Source organism: Amblyraja radiata, chromosome 1, assembly GCF_010909765.2.
Source record: "Amblyraja radiata isolate CabotCenter1 chromosome 1, sAmbRad1.1.pri, whole genome shotgun sequence".
Classification (NCBI taxonomy): Eukaryota; Metazoa; Chordata; class Chondrichthyes; order Rajiformes; family Rajidae; genus Amblyraja; species Amblyraja radiata.
The window spans coordinates 163973236-163995782 of record NC_045956.1 but is presented as its reverse complement, the minus strand read 5'-3'; the positions used below and the strand labels follow the sequence as shown (position 1 = coordinate 163995782).

At 44.6% G+C, this 22547-nt stretch overlaps 1 protein-coding gene across 5 annotated transcripts in view; it reads right to left on the bottom strand.

The window, feature by feature from the left end:
• ccdc142 (coiled-coil domain containing 142) overlaps positions 1-22547 on the bottom strand; it is a 124774-nt gene that overhangs the window by 30844 nt on the left and 71383 nt on the right. For all 5 annotated transcript variants that reach the window (XM_033034658.1, XM_033034639.1, XM_033034625.1 and 2 more), the window contains one exon: positions 7453-7628. In XM_033034658.1, coding sequence (XP_032890549.1) covers positions 7453-7628 — 176 coding nt within the window. The remainder of the gene's footprint in view (positions 1-7452; positions 7629-22547) is intronic.

Below are 22547 nucleotides of genomic sequence, written 5' to 3'. Positions count from 1 at the left end.
GTTCAGTTTTGATGTGGATAGAGAGCTGGCTGGCAAACAGGAAGCAAAGAGTAGGAGTAAACGGGTCCTTTTCAGATTGGCAGGCAGTGAATACTGGGGTACCGCAAGGCTCAGTGCTGGGACCCCAGCTATTTACAGTATATATTAATGATTTGGACGAGGGAATTGAATGCAACATCTCCAAGTTTGTGGATGACACGAAGCTGGGGGTCAGGGTTAGCCGTGAGGAGGATGCTAGGAGGCTGCAAAGGTGACTTGGATAGGCTGGGTGAGTGGGCAAATGCATAGCAGATGCAGTATAATGTGGATAAATGTAAGTTTATCCACTTTGGTGGCAAAAACAGAAAAGTAGACTATTACCTAAATGGTGGCCGATTCGGAAAAGGGGAGATGCAACGAGACCTGGGTGTCATGGTACACAGTCATTGAAAGTAGGCATGCAGGTGCAGCAGGCAGTGAAGAAAGCGAATGGTATGTTGGTATTCATAGCAAAAGGATTTGAGTATAGGAGCAGGGAGATTCTACTGCAGTTGAACAGGGTCTTGGTGAGACCACACCTGGAGTATTGCGTACAGTTTAGGTCTCCAAATCTGAGTAAAGACATTCTTGCCATAGAAGGAGTACAGAGAAGGTTCACCAGATTGATTCCTGGGATGTCAGGACTTTCATATGAAGAAAGACTGGATAGACTCGGCTTGTACTCGCTAGAATTTAGAAGATTGAGGGGGGATCTTATAGAAACTTACAAAATTCTTAAGGGGTTGAACAGGCTAGATGCAGGAAGATTGTTCCCGATGTTGGGGAAGTCCAGGACAAGGGGTCACAGTTTAAGGATAAAGGGGAAATCCTTTAGGACTGAGATGAGAAAAATATTTTTCACACAGAGAGTGGTGAATCTCTGAAACTCCCTGCCACAGAAGGTAGTTGAGGCCAGTTCATTGGCTATATTTAAGAGGGAGTTAGTGGCTAAAGGGATCAGGGGGTATGGAGAGAGGGCAGGTACAGGATTCTCAGTTGGATGATCAGCCATGATCATATTGAATGGCGGTGCAGGCTCGAAGGGCCGAATGGCCTACTCCTGCACCTATATTCTATGTTTCTGTGTTTTCAAGAGCTCTCCCGAGTTTAAAAAAAAAATCAAACTCGTGGTAAGCACGTAGAATGTACGTAGCGGGTACGTGGGTGCTCGGGACGTCTCTTAATGGCAGGTACTCGGGAAATTTTCAACTTCTCCCCATATCCCCTGACTCCGCTATTTTTAAGAGCCCTATCTAGCCCTCTCTTGAAAGCATCCAGAGAACCTGCCTCCACCACCCTCTAAGGCAGAGAATTCCACAGAAGATTTTTCAACGTTGAAAAATCTCGAGAGCCCCGAATACCTACGAGCGGCTATTACCGTAAAGGCGCTGTCCCACTGTACGAGCTAATTCAAGAGTTCTCCCGAGTTTCCCCTGATTCGAACTCAGAGAATTACGGTAATAGCCGCTCGCAGGTACTCGGGGCTCTCGTGGACATTTTCAACGTTTGAAAAATCTTCTGTGGAATTCTCTGCCTGAGAGGGTGGTGGAGGCAGGTTCTCTGGATGCTTTCAAGAGAGGGCTAGATAGGGCTCTTAAAAATAGCGGAGTCAGGGGATATGGGGAGAAGGCAGGAACGGGGTACTGATTGGGGATGATCAGCCATGATCACATTGAATGGCGGTGCTGGTTCGAAGGGCCGAATGGCCTACTCCTGCACTTATTGTCTATTGACCCCAAACATTACCTATCCATGTTCTGCAGAGATGCTCAATAGTCAAGAGTGGAGATGGGGGAAATGAACTGGGTGAAGGGAGAGGAATGTAAAGGTAAAGGTGTACCTGACAGAATCTGGGTAGATCAGAAGGAGAGTGAGAGGGGATGAGATTATCAATGTTCATACCATTGGTTTATAGTCTAACCAAGCAAAATATGAGACACTGTTCTTCCAGCTTACACATGGTCTCGCTACAACAATGGAGACAGGAGGCCAGGCCCAGGAGGCTGAAGACATGGGACAGTATAGGAATGAGAAGAGGAATTGAAATGGCTGACAATTGTGTGTTCTAGCTGACCCTGGCAAACAAAGTGCAGGTACGTGATGAAACGGTTGCCTCATCCATGTTTGGTTTCATCGATGTAGAGACCGCATTGAAAGAACCAAATGAAATAGATAAAGTTAGAGGGTTAGATTTAGGGTAAGGAGGAAGAGACTTAAAGGGATATTACAGGCCTTTCCTCACCCAAAAAGCGGAATGCATTGCCCGAGAGTGGTTAAAGCTGCGTTGCTGACAGCATTTGAGAAGCGTTTAGATGAGTACTTGAGATGCTCAGGCATAGAGGGCAATGGACCAAGTGCTGGGTGATGAGATTAATATGGAAAGGTGGCCACTAGTCAGTGTGAATGAATTGAGCTTAATGCTATTCTATTCTATAATTTCTTGATCTCACTCTAGCCTGGAAACACCTACATGGCAATATCACAATAGTGGTTGTTGGCCATTGTTTGTTACCACAGCAAAATCTCCAGGCTGAGGAAAGTTGAGCTGCCAAATGGATAGCATGCAAAACAAAGCTTTTCATTGCAACTCAGTACTTCACTGCAACTAAGTGGCTGGGCTTGTACACTCTGGAGATTAGAAGGATGAGAGGGTATCTTATTGAAATATATAAGATTATTAAGGGTTTGGACACGCTAGAGGCAGGAAACATGTTCCCGATGTTGGGGGAGTCCAGAACCAGGGCCACTATTTAAGAATAAGGGGTAAGCCATTTAGAACGGAGATGAGGAACCACTGAGTTGTGACTCAGAGGGTGGTGGAGGCCGGTTCTCTGGTTACTTTCAAGAGAGAGCTAGATAGGGCTCTTAATAGCGGAGTCCGGGGATTTGGGGAGCAGGCAGGAACGGGGGTACTGATTGGGGATGATCAGCCACGATCACATTGAATGGCGGTGCTGGCTCGAAGGGCCGAATGGCCTACTCCTGCACTATTGTCTATTGTCTATTAACATGTTTCCACAATGCGTATTGAATATAATGCAGTTGATAAATTAGGGACCAATATTTGTATTATGCGACCTGGATTGGTTATAATGCAATTTCGACAGGGAACAAGAGAACCACTTTGGAAATTAACAAGCAGAAAAAAAACTGTCCTCAGAAAGAAACAGTACAGAAAAATCTTTCCACATAACCTCCCTGGAGTATGCAGACACCATTGTCTCTTAAGAATACACTGTCAGTTTCACCACAGGTGGCCATTGAAATTGACAAGCAAATAGAAACATAGAAACATAGAAAATAGGTGCAGGAGTAGGCCATTCGGCCCTTCGAGCCTGCACCGCCATTCAATATGATCATGTCTGATCATCCAACTCAGTATCCTGTACCTGCCTTCCCTCCATACCGCCTGATCCCTTTAGCCACAAGGGCCACATCTAACTCCCTCTTAAATATAGCCAATGAACTGGCCTCAACTACCTTCTGTGGCAGAGACTTCCAGAGATTCACCACTCTCTGTGTGAAAAATGTTTTCCTCATCTCGGTCCTAAAAGATTTCCCCCTTATCCTTAAACTGTGACCCCTTGTTCTGGACTTCCCCAACATCGGGAACAATCTTCCTGCATCTAGCCTGTCCAACCCCTTAAGAATTTTGTACGTTTCTAGAAGATCCCCCCTCAATCTTCTAAATTCTAGCGAGTACAAACCGAGTCTATCCAGTCTTTCTTCATATGAAAGTCCTGACATCCCAGGAATCAGTCTGGTGAACCTTCTCTGTACTCCCCCTATGGCAAGAATGTCCTTCCTCAGATTAGGAAACCAAAACTGTACGCAATACTCCAGGTGTGGTCTCACCAAGGCCCTGTACAACTGCAGTAGAACCTCCCTGCTCCTATACTCAAATCCTTTTGCTATGAATGCTAACATACCATTCGCCTTCTTCACTGCCTGCTGCACCTGCATGCCTACTTTTAATTACTGGTGTACCATTTTACCTTTGTTGCACGCATTTCTAATTTCCTTTTTGATGCCATCCCCAACTCCGCTACTACTGTTAGGTGGCCTGTACACAACTCCCACTAGCGTTTTCTGCCCCTTAGTGTTTCGCAGCTCTACCCATATCGATTCCTCATCCTCCAAGCTAATGTCCTTCCTTTCTATTGCGTTAATCTGCTCTCTAACCAGCAACGCTACCCCACCTCCTTTCCCTTTCTGTCTATCCCTCCTGAATATTGAATATCCCTGGATGTTCAGCTCCCAGCCTTGGTCACCCTGGAGCCATGTCTCCGTGATCCCAATTATATCATAGTCATTAATAGCTATCTGCACATTCATCCACCTTATTACGAATGCTCCTTGCATTGAGACACAAAGCCTTCAGGCTTGTTTTTACAACACTCTTACCCCTTATACAATTATGTTGAAAAGTGGCCCTTTTTGATTTTTGCCCTGGATTTGTCTGCCTGCCACTTTTACTTTTCACCTTGCTACCTATTGCTTCTACCCTCATTTTACACCAATCTGTCCTCTCCGCTCACACATTTAAGAAACCTTTCCCTTTAACTCCATCCTCAACTATCCCATTTGACACCCCCACCCCCCTTATTCAGTTTAAAACCACCCGTGTAGCAGTGGCAAACCTGCCTGCCCAGAATGCTGGTCCCGCACCTGTTAAGATGCAATCCGTCCTTTTGTACAGTTCCACCTTACTCCAAAACAGATTGCCAGTGATCTAAGAATCTAAATCCCTGCCCCGTGCACCAGTTCCTCAGCCACACATTCAGGTCCCGTATCTCTCTGTTCTTGCTCTCGCCAGCACGAGGAACTGGAAGCAAACCGGAGATAACAACCCTGGAGGTCCTGCTTTTCAGCATTTTTCCGAGCTCTCTAAAGTCACGCTGCAGAATATTCATCCCTTTCTTTCCGACATCATTTGTGCCGACATGCACTACGACTTCCGGCTGTTCACCTTCGCCTTGAGGATTTTCTGCACTCTGTCCGTGACATCCTGGATCCTGGCACCAGGAAGGCAGCACACCATCCTCGAATCCCGTCTGTTGCCGCAGAAACCCCTGTCCGTACCTCTCACAATGGAGTCTCCCACTACAATGGCGTTGCCTGACTTTGGCCTATTTGGTTTTGGCTCAACAGCCCTATTTGCATCGCAAGCCAGTCCGCCGCCCAGTGTAAACACCTCTTCTGTCCCGACAGATTCTAAGTGGGTGAACCTGTTCACAAGAGGTACAACACCCGGGGACGTTGACATTCCATGCTTCCCTCCCTTTCTCACCGTCTCCCACCTTCTCTCTTCCAGTACCTTAGGTGTAACAATCTTGCTGTAGGACTTGTCGAGGAACGACTCAGTTTCTCGGACGAACCTGCGGTCATCCACTTGCTTCTCCAGTTCCCCAACACGGTCCTTCAGGAGCTCTACTGGATGCACTTCTCGCATTTGTAGCAGCCAGAGGCACCAGCAGTGTCCTTGACCTCCCACATACTGCAAGCATCACACTGAATCAGCATGCCTGACATCTCCTTCTTTCGTCTCTCTCTCTCTAGTGTTTTGGTAAGCCTCCTCTCCGAAGACTCTCGAGCCAAAGACTCACACTTCCCTCACAAGGCCGCTCACTCACTGCCGCTCCCCTAATGGCTGTCTTGCTTATGTTGACTGATAAATTGCCTAATTTACCAATTTACAAACCAAATCCTCAGTTTTCAACTGTTTTCCCCCCCTCTGACTCACTTCTCTCCTCCCACTTGGGCTAGAGCCAATCAGTGTTTTCTCTTGCTAAGCTTCTCCTGCTGTTGCTTCCAAATCTACAGCAGCTCTGAATGCTTCTTATTGACCGTTATGCAATGATTCTTTATTAAACAATGCAACATATAGTCTTCAGTACTTTTAGCCTGCAGTAACAAATAAACTAATAGCTATTAAAAAGACTAACATCCTGCAAGTGAAACAAACGTTATTATTGCTGCTTTGAAAGTCTCTCGCTCCTAACCTTTCTCTCTCCATTGACACCATTATTTTTACAATGCAATTTTCTATAATGCGTGGCAACTATTGCGTTTTAACAGAATTACCTGTATGATGCACTCTGCACTCTGTGGAGTGGCATTAAGTGGGTTCACAGTGTACTGATGTGGGCTCAAATGGTCTGAATCATTTAATTCTTCATGATAATGATTCTCTGACTTATTAATGGCATATAGTCAACTGTGTGTCTTTGTGCACAAATGGGATTACAAAATCCCTCACTTGTTAGTTTAAAAACAATACTCTGGTTGAAATAGAGTCAGATTCATACAGCACGGAAACAGACCCTTCGCCCAACTTGTCCAGCCGACCACAATGGCTCATCAACGCTACAGCCTACATTTTCCGCAAATCCCTCTAAACCTTTCTTATTCGTGTACTTGTCCAAATGTCTTCTCAACATTGTTATACTACTTGCCTCAACTACCTCCTCTGACAGTTTGTTCCTTTTACTCTGTGTGAGAAAGTTGCTCCTCAGACTCCCTATTAAATATTTCCCCTCTCACCTTAAACCAATGTCCTCTGGTTCTTGATTCCCCTAAAAAGTAAAAAGACTGTGCATTCATCCTATTACCCCCATGACCTTATACACCTATAAGATCACTCCTCCTGCGCTCTAAGCCTGGCCAATCTCTCTCTATAACTCAGGCACTCGAGTCCTGGCAACATCCTCATAAATCTTGTCTGTACACTTTCCAACTTAATAACATCTCTCCTATAACAAGGTGACCAAAACTGAGACAATACTCCAAATGAGGCCTCACCAACGTGCTGTGCAACTGTAACATAACATCTGAATTTCTATACAATACCTTGATTGATGAAGGCCAATGTACTGAAAGCCTTCTTGACCACCTCTCTGCCTGTGACACCACTTTCAGGAAGCTATGTACCCATACTCCTAGGTCCGTCTGCTCTTCAACTGTTCCCAAACATTCACTGTGAGGGCCCTGCCCTGGCTTGACTTTCTAAAATGCAACACCTCGCATATATTAGAATTAGAATTTCCTTTATTGTCATTCAGACCTTATGGTCTGAACGAAATTTCGTGCATTAATCTAGATTTCCCATTCCATGACCCACTAGCCCATTTCTTCATGTTAGTTAAGCAGACAATGCATTTTATAAATGTGATAAGCAGACAATGTATTTTTCTTGAACTACTAAACAAGTTTCAGGGTAACTGCTTTACTTCAGATATGTGACCCATTTCACCTTGGTCCCATTTTTTTTTAAATCAATGCAAATTGAAGAGAAATACACTGTCCCATATACATCTTAATGAATGAGACTATAATCAAATATTTGTTATTCTTGATTAATTACAGGACAAAGTGGCTTCAACATATAATTTCTCAGAAATCAATGGTTATAAATGGAATCAAAACTGCACTCACTTTTAGATCTCCTTGAACTAGTAGTAGAAACTGATTAATGGACCAAGAAGAAAGAAACTGAAAACTTTTTGTCATTAACCAATGGGAAGAAGTCTGCAGTGTCACGATGCAATGACTCAATGTTCGCACCAAGATTGACGGCACTAGTAGTTTACGATCCCCTCCAATACTGGAACCTGTAACAAAAAAACAGCAAATACATTTTAAAACATAAGCATCCATATAGGTCACAAGCCAATCAAACACTACTTTTCATGGCCACACAAAAATGTACATTATTACAGACAATAACCAAACAATGTAGCATCTGTATTTCCACACACCACAGAAGGAGACCTCTTCAGCCCATAGATAGTGTATGCCAGCTCAATGAACAATCTCATTCTCCTACTAGTGTTCCCTGTAACCTATTTGTTCCACATTGCAATCAACTCCCCTCAGATTCTACCACTCACTTATATACTAGGGGTAATTTTCAGTGGACAATGAATCGGCTAGCTTGCACATCTCTTGATGTTTGGGAGGAAATTGGAGCACTGAGCGAAAATCCACATGGTCACAAATGAAAGATGCAGACTCTACAAAAACAGTACTGTATATTTCCATTATACACGATCTTCCAATTTAGTTCCGCTTATGTAATACTGTTTGCTTTAGAAACAATGTACAAGTTAATTTTATGTTGATCATAATATTTCACGAAACACTTCATATACTGGGCATAGGATCACACAGTATATAAATAACTCCCTCGAATCGCTTATCCATGCTGACCATTAACTAACCATCTACACAAATCCATTTACCAGCACCAGGTCATGGCTTTACCAGACAAAATGCTGGCGAAACTCAGCGGGTGAGGCAGCATCTATGTAGAAAAGCAGTAGACAACGTTTCGGGTTGAGACCCTTCTTCCGACTGATGTCAGGGGGGGGGCGCACAGGGGCGCGAAAAAGAACGGAAGACATGGCTTTACATGTCGTGGCAGTTAAGTGCTCATCTAGATATTTAGAGTAAAACCTAGAAACAGCACGAAAGCAAGACCTTTGCCTCATCAAATCTGGTTGATGGTCTGCACTGAATTCACGGCCCAAAGGACCAGCTTCTGTTTTTTTCCCCTCGGTTTCACTCTAAATATCCAGATGAGCACTTAACATTTTACACAGGCCTTATGTAAATCCCTTTGGTGGTCAACATACATTCTTATCAACTCCCTCAGATTCTATCATTCACCTAAATATTAGGCGTAATTTCTAGCAGTTAATAGGTGGCACAGCGGTAGAGTTGCTGCCTTACAGCTCCAGATACCCAGGTTTGATCCTGACCATGGAAGCTGTTTGTACAGAGTTTGGTCATTCTCTCTGTGATCTGCATGGGTTTTCTCCAGGTGCTCCAGTTTCCTCCCACACTCCAAAGACGTACAGGTTTATAGGTTAATTGGCTTGGTATAATTGTAAATCGCCCCTAGTGTGTGTGGGATAATGTTAGTGCGCAGGATGATCGCTGGTCGGCGCAGACTTGGTGGGCCGAAGGGCCTGTTTCCGTGCTGTATCTCTAAACTAAACAAAAAATTAACCCACCAACCTATATGCCTTTTGGGAAGAAACTAGAGCACCTGGAAGAAACATTCAGGTCTCAGGAATATAGAAACATAGAACATAGGTGCAGGAGTAGGCCATTCGGCCCTTCGAGCCTGCACTGCCATTCAATATGATCATGGCTGATCACCCAACTCAGTATCCCGTACCTGCCTTCTCTCCATACCCCCTGATCCCTTTAGCCACAAGGACCACATCTAACTCCCTCTGAAATATAGCCAATGAACTGGCCTCAACTACCTTCTGTGGCAGAGAGTTCCAGAGATTCACCACTCTCTGTGTGAAAAATGTTTTTCTCATCTCGGTCCTAAAGGATTTCCCCTCTATCCTTAAGCTGTGACCCCTTGTCCTGGACTTCCCCAACATCGTGAACAATCTTCCTGCATCTAGCCTGTCCAACCCCTAAAGAATTTTGTAAGTTTCTATAAGATCCCCCCTCAATCTCCTAAATTCTAGCGAGTACAAGCCAAGTCTATCCAGTCTTTCCTCATATGAAAGTCCTGACATCCCAGGAATCAGTCTGGTGAACCTTCTCTGCACTCCCTCCATGGCAATAATGTCCTTCCTCAGATTTGGAGACCAAAACTGTACGCAATACTCCAGGTGCGGTCTCACCAAGATCCTGAATATATGCAAACTACACATTAAACTCCAATTTCCAGTAGGCCTTATTGTCTCCTCCCCTTCTCAGCTCTCCCTCAACCCTCTGGCTCCTCCTCTTCCTTTCTTCTTCCTGCCCCCCGATCCTACATCAGTCTGAAGAAGGGTTTCGGCTTGAAACGTTGCCTATTTCCTTCGCTCCATAGATGCTGCCCGCGGTATTTCTCCAGCACTTTTGTCTACCTACACATTAAACATTATCTGCGGTCAGGATTGAACCCAGATCTCTAATGCTGTGAGGCAGCAGTTCTACTTATGCCACTGTCCTGCCCAAATATACTGAGGTTATCTGCTTCAACTCAGGCTCTTGGAAATCTTGTACTATTTCCCTAATTCAAAGATTTGAACACAGTTGAATTTAACAATGGAGTTGGAATTCGATTAAATATCTGATCCATGTTTCTGCTTGCATTTTTGGAATTGAACTTCAACAATTGGCAAGTTGTTTCTTCACTGCAGAATAGATAATCTGTCATTGAGTATCTGGTAGACACCTTGCACATTCATTTATGTGAATCAATAGCTCAGCAGGCTTTTAAATGTCCCATATTACTGCCAAAAAGTCAGACAGGCTTGGATTAATATTTTCTATTCCTGTGCCTGATGTTTCACTGTGAAATGTAATTTCAAAGGAGAAATGATTAGATTAGTTTATTGTCATATATACCAGGGTACAATGAAATTACATGTTCACATGAAGCTCACAGTGAAAACAGTGTACATACAGCAATGATAAGTACAACAATAGATACAACGTGCAAAACAGCAGAACAGTGCAGTATTGCAGTGCAAAATCTTAGTGCAAAAGAATATTAACGCACAATAATGGAATAGCCAAAAGAGGTAGCGTTATGAGGAAGAGTACTTGGCAGCATCTTGAGGAATGGGGTGTGAAAGAGGTTATGGAGTCATACAACGTTTAAATAGGCCCTTTGGCCCAACTTGCACACACCACCCAATATAGTCCCACCTGCCTGCGTTTGGCCCATATCTCTCCAAACCTGTCCTATCCATGTACCTGTCTGTTTCTTAAATGTTGGGATAGTTCCAGCCTCAACTACCTCCTCTGGCAGCTCGTTCCATACACCCACCACCCATGGTATGAAAAAATTACCCCTCAGATTCCTATTACATCAAAAGATCCTCTGGTCCTCGATTCCCCTACTCTGGACCATTCTATTTATCTCATGAATTTATACACCTCTATAAGATCGTCCCTCATCGTCATGCGCTCCATGGAATACTGTCCCAGTCCCAGATGACTGGTTCAGGAGTCAGATAGTGAGTAAGATACTGTACTAAAGTCTGGACATCTGAGCTGTCAAGCTCCTGTATTTTCTCCCAGAAGGTAGAAAAGGGAATAGCCAGGTCAATTTATTTGTGGTGTTAGTGGTACTAAAAGTCTTAATGTTTGTGGTTGAGCAGGAATGAGTTTCTGAATCCTGCAGATCCTCTCTGATACTAAATAGTTCCCAACCCTGCTCAACATATTTTATCTAAATTTAGTTTAATTTTAGTTTTAAAGAGATAGATAATCTTATTGTCATTGTACAAGACAACGAAATTCTGTTGGAGCAGTCCTCCAGCTGCACAGGAATATAAGTATAAAAATACAATTTAAAAAAAAATAAATAAATAAAAAAAAAATAAAAAAAAAAGAACTATTAAAAAATTTAACTATAACCATAAACATACAGGAGTATTGGCGGGTGTGTGAGAGAGAGGGGGGGGATCAATGTGGGAGGGGGATAGAGTTCAGTAGTGTCACAGCTCTATGGTAGAAGCTGTTTTTCAGTCTTGTCGTGCGGGCGCTCAGTATCCTGTATCGTCTTCCTGAGGGCAGAAGGGTGAAGAGACAGTGTCCAGGGTGTGTGCTGTCTCTAATGATGCCCTTGACCCTCCGGATGCAGCGGGTCCGGTAGATGTCCTCCAGACTGGGGAGCTGGGTGCTAGTGATCCTCTCAGCAGTCTTAATGACGCGTTGGAGAGCTTTCCTGTTCTCTGCGGTACAGCCAGAGTACCATACTGTGATGCAGTATGTAAGAACTGACTAATGGCTGACCTGTAGAAGCTCACCAGCAGCTGTTGTGGGAGACGTGCCCTCTTCAAGCACCTCAGGAAGTGAAGCCTTTGAAGTCCTTTCTTGGCCGTCGCCGTGGTGTTGACGGTCCAGGTCAGGTCGTGGCTGATGTTGACACCGAGGTACCAGATGTTCTGCACAGCCTCCACTGTCTCGCCGTTAATGGTGAAGGGCTGATGGACGAAGGTCTTCGGTCTCCTCCTGAAGTCCAGGATCATCTCAATTGTTTTTTTGCGTTGAGGATCAGGTTGTTCTCACGGCTCCAGCTCACCAGGTTCTCTACCTCTGTCCTGTAGGCGGCCTGCAGGCCCTACACATTAGGGGCAATTTTACAGGACCCAATTAACCTATAAACTCGCACGTATTTGGAATGTGGGAGGAAAACCAAAGCACATAGAAGAAACCCACCCTCATTACAGGAAAGCATGGGAGCCTTTGGAAAGGGTGCAGAGACGGTTTACTAATCCAGAATAATACCTGGATTAGGGGGTATTAACCACAGGTAGTGGATGGATACTCTTACATTGTGTTTCTCTGGAATGCCAAAGGTTGAAGGGGGATCTGATAGAAGTATGTAAAATTATAAGAGGTATAATAGGGTAGATAGTAGAACCTTTTTCCCCGGATGGAAAATGAAATAGCGGGAAGAAGAGGGAGTGGGACTGGTCCTTGATTATGCTGGTGGCCTTGCCAAAGCATTGTGAAATGTAGATGGAGTGTTTGGGAGGGAGGTTCTTTAGTGGGATGATCTGAGTTACGTCCACAACACTGCAATTTCTTGCGGTCTTGGATGGAGCTATTTCCAAACCATGTTGTGATATGTTCCAATAGAATGCTTTCTACAGCACATTCATAGAATTTGTTGAGGGTTGTTGCGGACATTCCAAACTTTCTAAGCTGTCTAAGGAAGTAGAGGTGTTGGTGTACTTTCTATTAACTGGCTAATATCGCAATTTTGCTATAACTGCTTATTTTTATTACGTATATTAAAAAAAATACAAATACTAAAAATATAAAGGTGGAATCTGATTCTGAACTAATTTTCACCAGGTTATACGTTCATTCTTCCAGATTAAAAGGTCTTTAAGCAAGTCCTTTATTTGCTACATCTACTGGGTGAACAAATTTTACATTAACATTATACTATAGTTAGCAAGCGCTCCCTACATTGTTAAATTATACAGTGTTAGATTACCTACAGCAAATTTGGAAATGTTAGGCTCAAGTTCATCTATAATTCATTAGAAAAAAAGAACTTTCCTTCAAACAATTACTTTCCTATTTAGTTTGAATATACACATATAAATCAACCTCTGTAATATTTGTTGCATTGCTACTTTTGCAACCACAAGCTGTTTTTCTATTGCACGTCCTTAATGAACGATGTCACTTACAAAAGCTTATTACACAGCAATAACAAATGGATTTGGAAGCACAATTTAATTACACCGCAGTTCAGTTTGTTTTCATTACTTGTCATATATCACACAAATTATTCAGTAGTCAAGATTAATTCAATAATAATATTATTTAAATACAATTACTCAATGGACAATAGCATTTCATTTTAAACTAGATAATTTTTTATGGAGAGTGCAGGATGAAAGTTTAAGGTCACTGTATGGTCAATACAAAGGAATCAAAAAAAGCAAAAGATAACTCAAGTAATCATTTAAAAAAGCCTAAAGATTATAAAAAGAATAAAAAGGGAAATAATGTGTTATTAAAGTCTTGCAAATTAATCATTAAATAAACAATAGTGTGAATGAGCTCAGTTTCATAACAGCAAAGGATAATAAAATACTTTCCTTCAAAATGTGGCGTCACAGCTAGATAGGGTGGTCAAAACTACTTTTGGCACTTTGGCCTTCATCAGTCAGAGTATTGAGTATAGAGATTAGGAGGTTATGTCGCAGTTATATAAGACATTGGTAAGGCCACATTTAGAGTAATGTTTGGGCACCATGGTATAGGAAAGATGTTGTCAAACTGGAAAGTGTGCAGAGAAGATTTACAAGGATGTTGTCAGGACTCAAGGGCCTGCGCTATAGGGAACGGTTGAGTAAGTGAGGACTCTATTCCTTGGAGCGCATGAGGATGAGGACTGATCTGGACATGTACAAAATCGCGAGAGGAACAGATCGAGTAAACGCACAGAGGCTCTTGTCCAAAGTAGGGGAAGACAAAGTTACAAAGAATCTCGCTCCAGGTCCACCTTTGTTCTCTCCCACCCTCACAGCAGTCCCCCAACGCTGGGTCCTCCTTTGTTCCTCCCCCCGGCAGCGGCATCCTCACTCCCACGTGGTCCGTCCTCATCAATCGGTCGGCGCCCTCAACGACCGCCGTACCGACCTCTCCACTATCTCCGCCGGGTCCCCTCCTGACGGCTCCATATCACCGACCCAGGTGGCGGCCACGGGCTCCATCAACCCACACCCCCCCCCCCACGGGCTCTGCCAGGCTCCATCGACCCCAGCAAGGCTCCGCCGCCGAAACCGCGAGGCCTGAGCTCCGACCCGAGGCTCCACAGAGTTCTGACCCGTGAGGATCCACCAATGCACGAGGCTCCACGATCCGTGAGGCGTGAACTCCGACCCGAGGCTCCATTGACCGGCGAGGCCAGAGTTCTGACCCTCAATACTCCATCAACCCACGAGGCACCACTGACCTGCGAGGCCCGAGCACTAACCAGCGAGGCCCGAATTCCGACCCCCGAGGTTCCACAGACCCGCGAGGCTCCACAGACCCGCGAGGCTCCACAGACCAATGAGACTTCACCGACCCGCGAGGCTTGAGTTCAGACCTACGAGGCTCCGCCTCCAACCCCTGAGGCTCCACCGAACCAGGAGGCTCCAACCCCGCCCGCGTGCCCCGGACAAGGCTCCGGCCAGCGACACCCCAGCTTCTCCGCAGCTTTTGGAAGGAGCCTGCCATGGTGGCCTTGTGAATCTTGTTCACTAGAACAAGGGAAAATTGCTCTGTCCTTTGTTCCTATAGGAATATCCCAAGATCAGTACAAGGCATTGGTGAGACCAATTCTGGAGCATGGTGTACAATTTTGGTCGCCTAATTATAGGAAGGATGTCAACAAAAATAGAGAGAGTACAGAGGAGATTTACTAGAATGTTGCCTGGGTTTCAGCAACTAAGTTACAGAGAAAGGTTGAATAAGTTAGGTCTTTATTCTCTGGAGCGCAGAAGGTTAAGGGGGGGCTTGAAAGAGGTCTTTAAAATGATGAGAGGGATAGACAGAGTTGACGTGGACAAGCTTTTCCCATTGAGAGTAGGGAAGTTTCAAACAAGGGGACATGACTTCAGAATTAAGGGACAGAAGTTTAGGGGTAACATGAGGGGGAACTTCTTTACTCAGAGAGTGGTGGCTGTGTGGAATGAGCTTCCAGTGAAGGTGGTGGAGGCAGATTCGTTTTTATCATTTAAAAATAAATTGGATAGTTATATGGACGGGAAAGGAATGGAGGGTTATGGTCTGAGGGCATGTATATGGGACTAGGGGAGAATACGTGTTCGGCACGGACTAGAAGGGTCGAGATGGCCTGTTTCCGTGCTGTAATTGTTATATGGTTATATCAGCTAGAAACATAGAAAATAGGTGCAGGAGAAGGCCATTTGGCCCTTCGAGATCATGGCTGATCGTCTCCAATCAATAACCCGTGCCTGCCTTCTCCCCACATCCCTTGATTCCACTAACCCCTAGAGCTCTATCTAACTCTCTCTTAATTCCATCCAGTGATTTGACCTCCACTGCCCTCTGTGGCAGGGAATTCCACAAATTCACAACTCTGGGTGAAAAAGTTTTTTCTCACCTCAGTCTTAAATAGCCTCCCCTTTATTCTAAGGACTGTGGCCCCTGGTTATGGACTCGCCCAACATTGGGAACATTTTACCTGCATCTAGCTTGTCCAGTCCTTTTATAATTTTATATGTTTCTAAAAGATCTCCCCTCATCCTTCTAAACTCCAGTGAATACAAGCCTAGTCTTTTCAATCTTTCCTCATATGACAGTCCTGCCATCCCAGGGATCAATCTCATGAATGTTTAAGAAGGAACAGCAGATGCTGGACAAAAGTGCTGGAGAAACTCAGCGGGTGCAGCAGCATCTATGGAGCGAAGGAAATAGGCACCGTTTCGGTCCGAAACCCTTCTTCAGATTGATGTAGGGTGGGGGGGGGGGGGGAGGGAGAGGATATCTCATGAACCTACGCTGCACTGCCTCAATCACAAGGATGTCCTTCCTCAAATTAGGAGATCAAAACTGTACACAATATTCCAGATGTGGTCTTACCAGAGCCCTATACAACTGCAGAAGAACCTCTACTCCTATACTGAAATACTCTTGTTATGAAGGCCAACATTCCATCAGTTTTCTTCACTGCCTGCTGTACCTGCATGCCAACTTTCTGTGACTGGTATACAAGGACACCCAGGTCTCGCTGCACCTCCCCTTACCTAACCTAACCCCATTGAGATAATAATCTGCCCCCTTGTTTTTGGCACCAAAGTGGATAACCTCACATTTATCTATATTATACTGCATCTGCCACACATCTGCCCACTCACTCAACCTGTCCAGGTCCCCCTGCAACCTCCTAACATCCTCTTCACAGTTCACACTGCCACCCAGCTTTGTGTCATCCACAAACTTGCTGGTGTTGCTCCTAATTCCCTCTTCCAAATCATTAATATATATGGTAAACAGTTGCGGCCCCAATACCGAGCCTTGCGGCACTCCACTCGCCACTGCCTGCCATTCTGAAAGGACCCATTAACTCCTACTCTTTGCTTCCGGTCTGCCAACCAATTTTCTATCCACGTCAACACCCTACCCCCAATACCATGTGCTCAAATTTTAGTCACCAGTCTCCCGTGCGAGACCTTATCAAAGGCTTTCTGAAAGTCTAGATACACTACATCCACTGGCTCCCCTTCATCCATTTTACTTGTCACATCCTCAAAGAATTCCAGAAGATTAGTCAAGCATGATTTTCCTTTCATAAATCCATGCTGACTAGGACTAATCCTTTTACTGCTATCCAAATGCCCCATTATTACCTCTTTAATAATTGACTCCAGCATCTTTCCCAGCACCAAAGTCAGGCTACCTGGTTTGTAATTCCCCGTTATCTCTCTTGCTCCTTTCTTGAAAAGTGGGATAACATTAACTATTCTCCAATCCACCAGAACTGATCCTGAATCTATTGATCATTGGAAAATTATCACCAATGCATCCACTATTTCTAGAGCCACCTCCCTGAGGGCCCTGGGTTGCAGATCATCAGGCCCAGGGGATTTATCATCCTTCAGTCCCCATTAGCCTACCCAATACTATTTCTCGTCTAATGAAAATTTATTTCCGTTCCTCAACCCCCTTAGATCCTCTGTCCTCCAGTACATCTGGGAGATTGTTTGTGTCTTCCTTCGTGAAGACAGATCCGAAGTACCTGTTCAACTCTTCTGCCATTTCCTTGTTCCCCATAATAATTTCACCCGTGTCTGCCTTCAAGGGACCCACATTTGACTTTGCTACTCTTTTTCCCTGAACATATCTAAAGAAGCTTTTACTGTCCTTCTTCATATTCCTGGCCAGCTTCCCCTCGTACTTCATCTTTTCAGCCCCTATTGCCCGTTTTGTTTCCTTTTGTTGTCCTATGAAAATTTCCCCATCCTCTGGCTTCCGGCTACTCTTTGCTGTGTTATAGCTAGCTGTGACTCCTTTCTTATCTGCAGGAAAACAGCTTCTGCAAAACAGTATACCCTTCAGGAATTCTTAAGAGTTCAAGTTAAAATTCAGTTGGCTTCACAAAACATTCTGGAAATTTGATCAACTTTACAAATACACTTATGTTCTAATGGATTCTGAATCTCAGCCTTGGGGCTAATTACACATTGAGCTGTGTCACAGCTGATTTAACAGAGAAGTTTTAGGCTTTGACAGTTTATGCAAATTAAATCTGTTCATTCTACGGGTTTAACTACAGATGGTGGTGAGAAGGAAGGGGATGCTGGTAGTAATAAACTTCAGGGAATCAATGCCATTCTCAGCCATTGCTGTCACCACCTGAAATGTTACATCTTGGTCAGCAAGGACACATTGGTCGATGTGGATGAGTTGGGCCAAAGAGCCTGTTTCTTTGCTGTATGACTCTAAGACACTGTTATTTCTTCCATAGATGATGTAGGACCTGCTGAGTATTTAGAGTCACAGAGCGATACAGCATGGAACAGGCCATTGTCCAGAATGCCCATTCTGACCAAGATGCCCATTCCACACTGGTCCCATCTGCCCTCATTTGGTCCATATCCCTCTAAATCCTTCCTATTCATGCACCTGTCCAAATATCTTTTAGATGTTATTATAGTACATGCCTCATCTACCTCCTATGGCAGCTTGTTCCATACCCACCACCTTCTGTGTGCAACATTGCCCCTCAGGTTCTGATTAAGTCTTTCCCCTCTCACTTTAAGCCTATGTCCTCTGGGTCGTCATTCCCCTACTCTGGATTAAAGACTCTGTACATTCACCCTATCTATTCCTATGATCTTCCACACCTCTAGATCACCCTCAGTATTCTGTCCTCCAAGGCATAAAGTCCTAGCCTGTCCAACCTCTCTATACCTGAACACCTTAAACCTTGGCACCAACCTCATAAATCTTCTCTGCACTCTTTCCAATTTAATGACATCCTTCCTTTTGCAGTGCGACCAAAAATGAACACGATACTCCATATGTAGCCTCACTATTACCTTGTATGACTGTAACATATCTTCCCAACTTTATCAACACTTTTGCCACCTCCAACGGGATCCCACTACTGGCCACATCTTCCCATCTTCCCCTTGCTGCTTTGCACAGAGACTGCAACTCCCTGGTCACCTCATCCCTTCCCACCCAAACCATCCTCTCCCCAGGTACTTTCCCCAGCAACATATGAGATGCAACATCTGTCTCTTTACCTACCCCCTCGACTCCATCCAAGGACCCCAACAGTCTTTTCAGGTGAGGCAGAGGTTCACTTGCAACTCCTCCAACCCATCTACTGTATCTGCTGTTCCAGGTGTACATCGACGAGACCAAGCGCAGGCTCACCGATCGTTTCACTGAACACATCCGCTCAGTCCGCCTTGACCTACCTGGTTCGGGCAGGAACAGGGAGATAAGAGATCTGAATGTGTGGCTGGGGGGCAGGTGCAGGGAGCAAGGATTTAGCTTTATAGACCACTGGGGTCTCTTCTGGGGTAGAGGTGACCTGTACAAAAGGGACGGGTTACACCTTAACTGGAGGGGGGCAACATTCTGGCAGGCAGGTTTGCTAGTGCTACACGTGTGGGTTTAAACTAAATAATGGGGGGGAGGGATTGACAAACTGGGAGTATAAAGATGGAGTTAAAGGGGAAGCGAGTACAGGAAAAGAAACAAAAGACTCCCGAATTAATGGGAAGGAAAGTTCGAGAAGGGATAAGAGAATAAGGTCAGGGCCAATAGTGACCGGTGTGAGAGGAGAGGTGAATACCGAAGTCAAAGTGTTGTATATGAATGCGCGAAGAATAAGAAATAAAATGGACGAGCTTCAGGCTCAGTTAGAAATTGGCAAGTATGATGTTGTGGGCATTACAGAGACATGGCAGCAAGAGGGCCAGTGCTGGTAATTGAATATTCAAGGGTATACATCAATAGACAATAGATAATGGGTGCAGGAGTAGGCCATTTGGCCCTTCGAGCCAGCACCGCCATTCAATGTGATTATGGCTGATCATCCCCAATCAGTACCCCGTTCCTGCCTTCTGCCCATATCCCCTGACTCCGCTATTTTAAGAGCCCTATCTAGCTCTCTCTTGAAAGTATCCAGAGAACCGGCCTCCAACGCCCTCTGAGGCAGAGAATTCCACAGACTCACAACTCTATGTGGAAAAGTGCTTCCTCATCTCCGTTCCAAATGGCTTACCCCTTATTCTTAAACTGTGGCCCCTGGTTCTGGACTCCCCCAACATCGGGAACATGTTTCCTGCCTCTAGCGTGTCCAAACCTTTAACAATCTAATATTTCAATGAGATACCCCCTCATCCTTCTAAACTCCAGAGTGTACAATCCCAGCTGCTCCATTCTCTCAGCATAAGACAGTACCACCATCATGGGAATTAACCTTTCGATAGGAATTAACCATTCCTATCGAAAAGACAGACAAGTAGGCAGAGGGGGTGGGGTAACTCTATTGGTGAGGAATGAAATTCAGTCCCTTCCAAGGGGTGAAATTGAAACAGGAGATGTGGAGTCAGTATGAATAGAACTAAAACATTGTAATTGTAAAAAGACCCTAATGGGACATCTACAGGCCCCCAAACGGTAGTCTGGATACCGGGTGCAAGTGAATCAAGAGTTAAAATTGGCATGTCGTAAAGGTAATGGGAGATATCAACATGCAGGTAGACATGCAGGGAAAATCAGGTTGGTACTGGACCTCAAGAAAGGGAGTTTGTGGAGTGCCTCGGTGATGGATTTTTAGAGCAGTTTGTACTGAGCCTACCAGTGAGAAGGCAATTCTGGATTTAGTGTTGTGTAATGAACCGGATTTGATAAGGGAGCATGAGGTAAAGGAGCCCTTAGGAGGTAGTTACCATAGTATGATACATTTTAAGCTACAATTTGAGAGGGAGAAGGATAAATCAGTATTATAGTTGAGCAAAGGGAACTTTGGAGCCATGAGGGAGGAGCTGGCCAAAGTTGACTGGAAAGATACCCTAGCAGGGATGACAGTGGAGCAACAATGGCAGGTGTTTCTGGGAACAATACAGAAGGTGCAGGATCAGTTCATTCCAAAGAGGAAGGAAGATTCCAAGGGGAGTAAAGGGCGAGAATGTGGCTGACAAGGGAAGTCAGGGACAGTATAAATATAAAGCAGAAGAAGAATAACATAGTAAAGATGAGGGGGAAGCCAGAGGTTTGGGCAACTTTAAAAGAGCAACAGAAGATAAATAAAAAGGCAACACGGGGAGAAAAGATGAGGTACGAAGGTAAGCTTGCCAAGAATATAAAGGAGGATAATAAAAGCTTCTTTAGGTATATGAAGAGGAAAACATTAGTTGAGACCAAAGTTGGACCCTTGAAGACTGAAAAAGGTGAAATTATTTATGGGGAACAAGGAACTGGCAGATGAGTTGAACAGGTACTTTGGATCCGTCTTCACTAAGGAGGACACCAACAATCTCCCTGGTGTACTAATGGCCAGAGGATCTAGGGTGATGGAGGAACTGAAGGAAATTCCATTAGACAGGAAATGGTGTTGGGTAGACTGATAGGACTGAAGGCAGATAAACCCCCAGGGCCTGATGGTCTGCATTCCAGGGTACTTATGGAAGTGGCTCTAGAAATTGTAGGCACATTGGTGATTATTTTCCAATGTTCTTTTGATTCAGGATCAGTACCTGTGGAATGGAGGGTAGCTAGTGTAATCCCACTTTTTAAGAAAGGCGGGAGAGAGAAACCAGGGAATTATTGACCAGTTAGCCTGACATCTGTGGTGGGGAAGATGCTGGAGTCAATTATAATAGCGGCACATTTGGATAGCAGTAGCAGGATTGGTCCGAGTCAGCATGGATTTACGTAGGGGAAATAATGCTTGACCAATCTGGAATTTTTTGATGATGTAACCATGAAAATGGACAAGGGAGAGTCAGTAGATGTACTGTACCTGGACTTTCAGAAAGCATTTGATAAGGTCCCACACAGGAGATTGGTGGGTAAAATGAGAGCACATGGTATTGGGGGTAGGGTGCTGACAATAGACAATAGATGCAGGAGTAGGCCATTCGGCCCTTCGAGCCAGCACGCCATTCAATGTGATCATGGCTGATCATCCCCAATCAGTACCCCGTTCCTGCCTTCTCCCCATATCCCCTGACTCCGCTATTTTTAAGAGCCCTATCCAGCTCTCTCTTGAACCCGCATCCACCGCCCTCTGAGGCATAGAATTCCACAGACTAACCACTCTCTGTGAGAAAAAATGTTTCCACGTCCCCGTTCTAAATGGCTTACTCCTTATTCTTAAACTGTCTTCCCTGGTTCTGGACTCCCCCAACATCGGGAACATGTTTCCTGCCTCTAGCATGTCCAAACCCTTAACAATCTTATATGTTTCAATGAGATTCCCTCTCATCCTTCTAAACTCCAGAGTGTACAAGCCCAGCTGCTCCGTTCTCTCAGCATATGACAGCCCCGCCATCCCGGGATTTAACCTTGTAAACCTACGCTGCACTCCAATAGCAAGAATGTCCTTCCTTAAATTAGGGGACCAAAACTGTACACAATACTCCAGGTGTGGTCTCACTTGGGCTCTGTACAACTGCAGAAGGACCTCTTTGCTCCTATATTCGATTCCTTGTGTTATAAAGAACAGCATGCCATTCGCTTTCTTCACTGCCTGCTGTACCTGCATGCTTACTTTCATAGACTGATGTACAAGGACCCCCAGATCCCGTTGTACTTCCCCTTTTCCCAACTTGACGCCATTTAGATAGTAATCTGCCTTCCTGTTTTTGCTACCAAAGTGGATAACCTCACATTTATCTGCATTAAACTTCATCTGCAATGCATCTACCCACTCCCCCAACCTGTCCAAGTCACCCTGCATTCTCATAGTATCCTCCTCACAGTTCACACTGCCACCCAGCTTTGTGTCATTTGCAAATTTGCTAATGTTACTTTGAATCCCTTCACCCAAATCATTGATGTATATTGTAAATAGC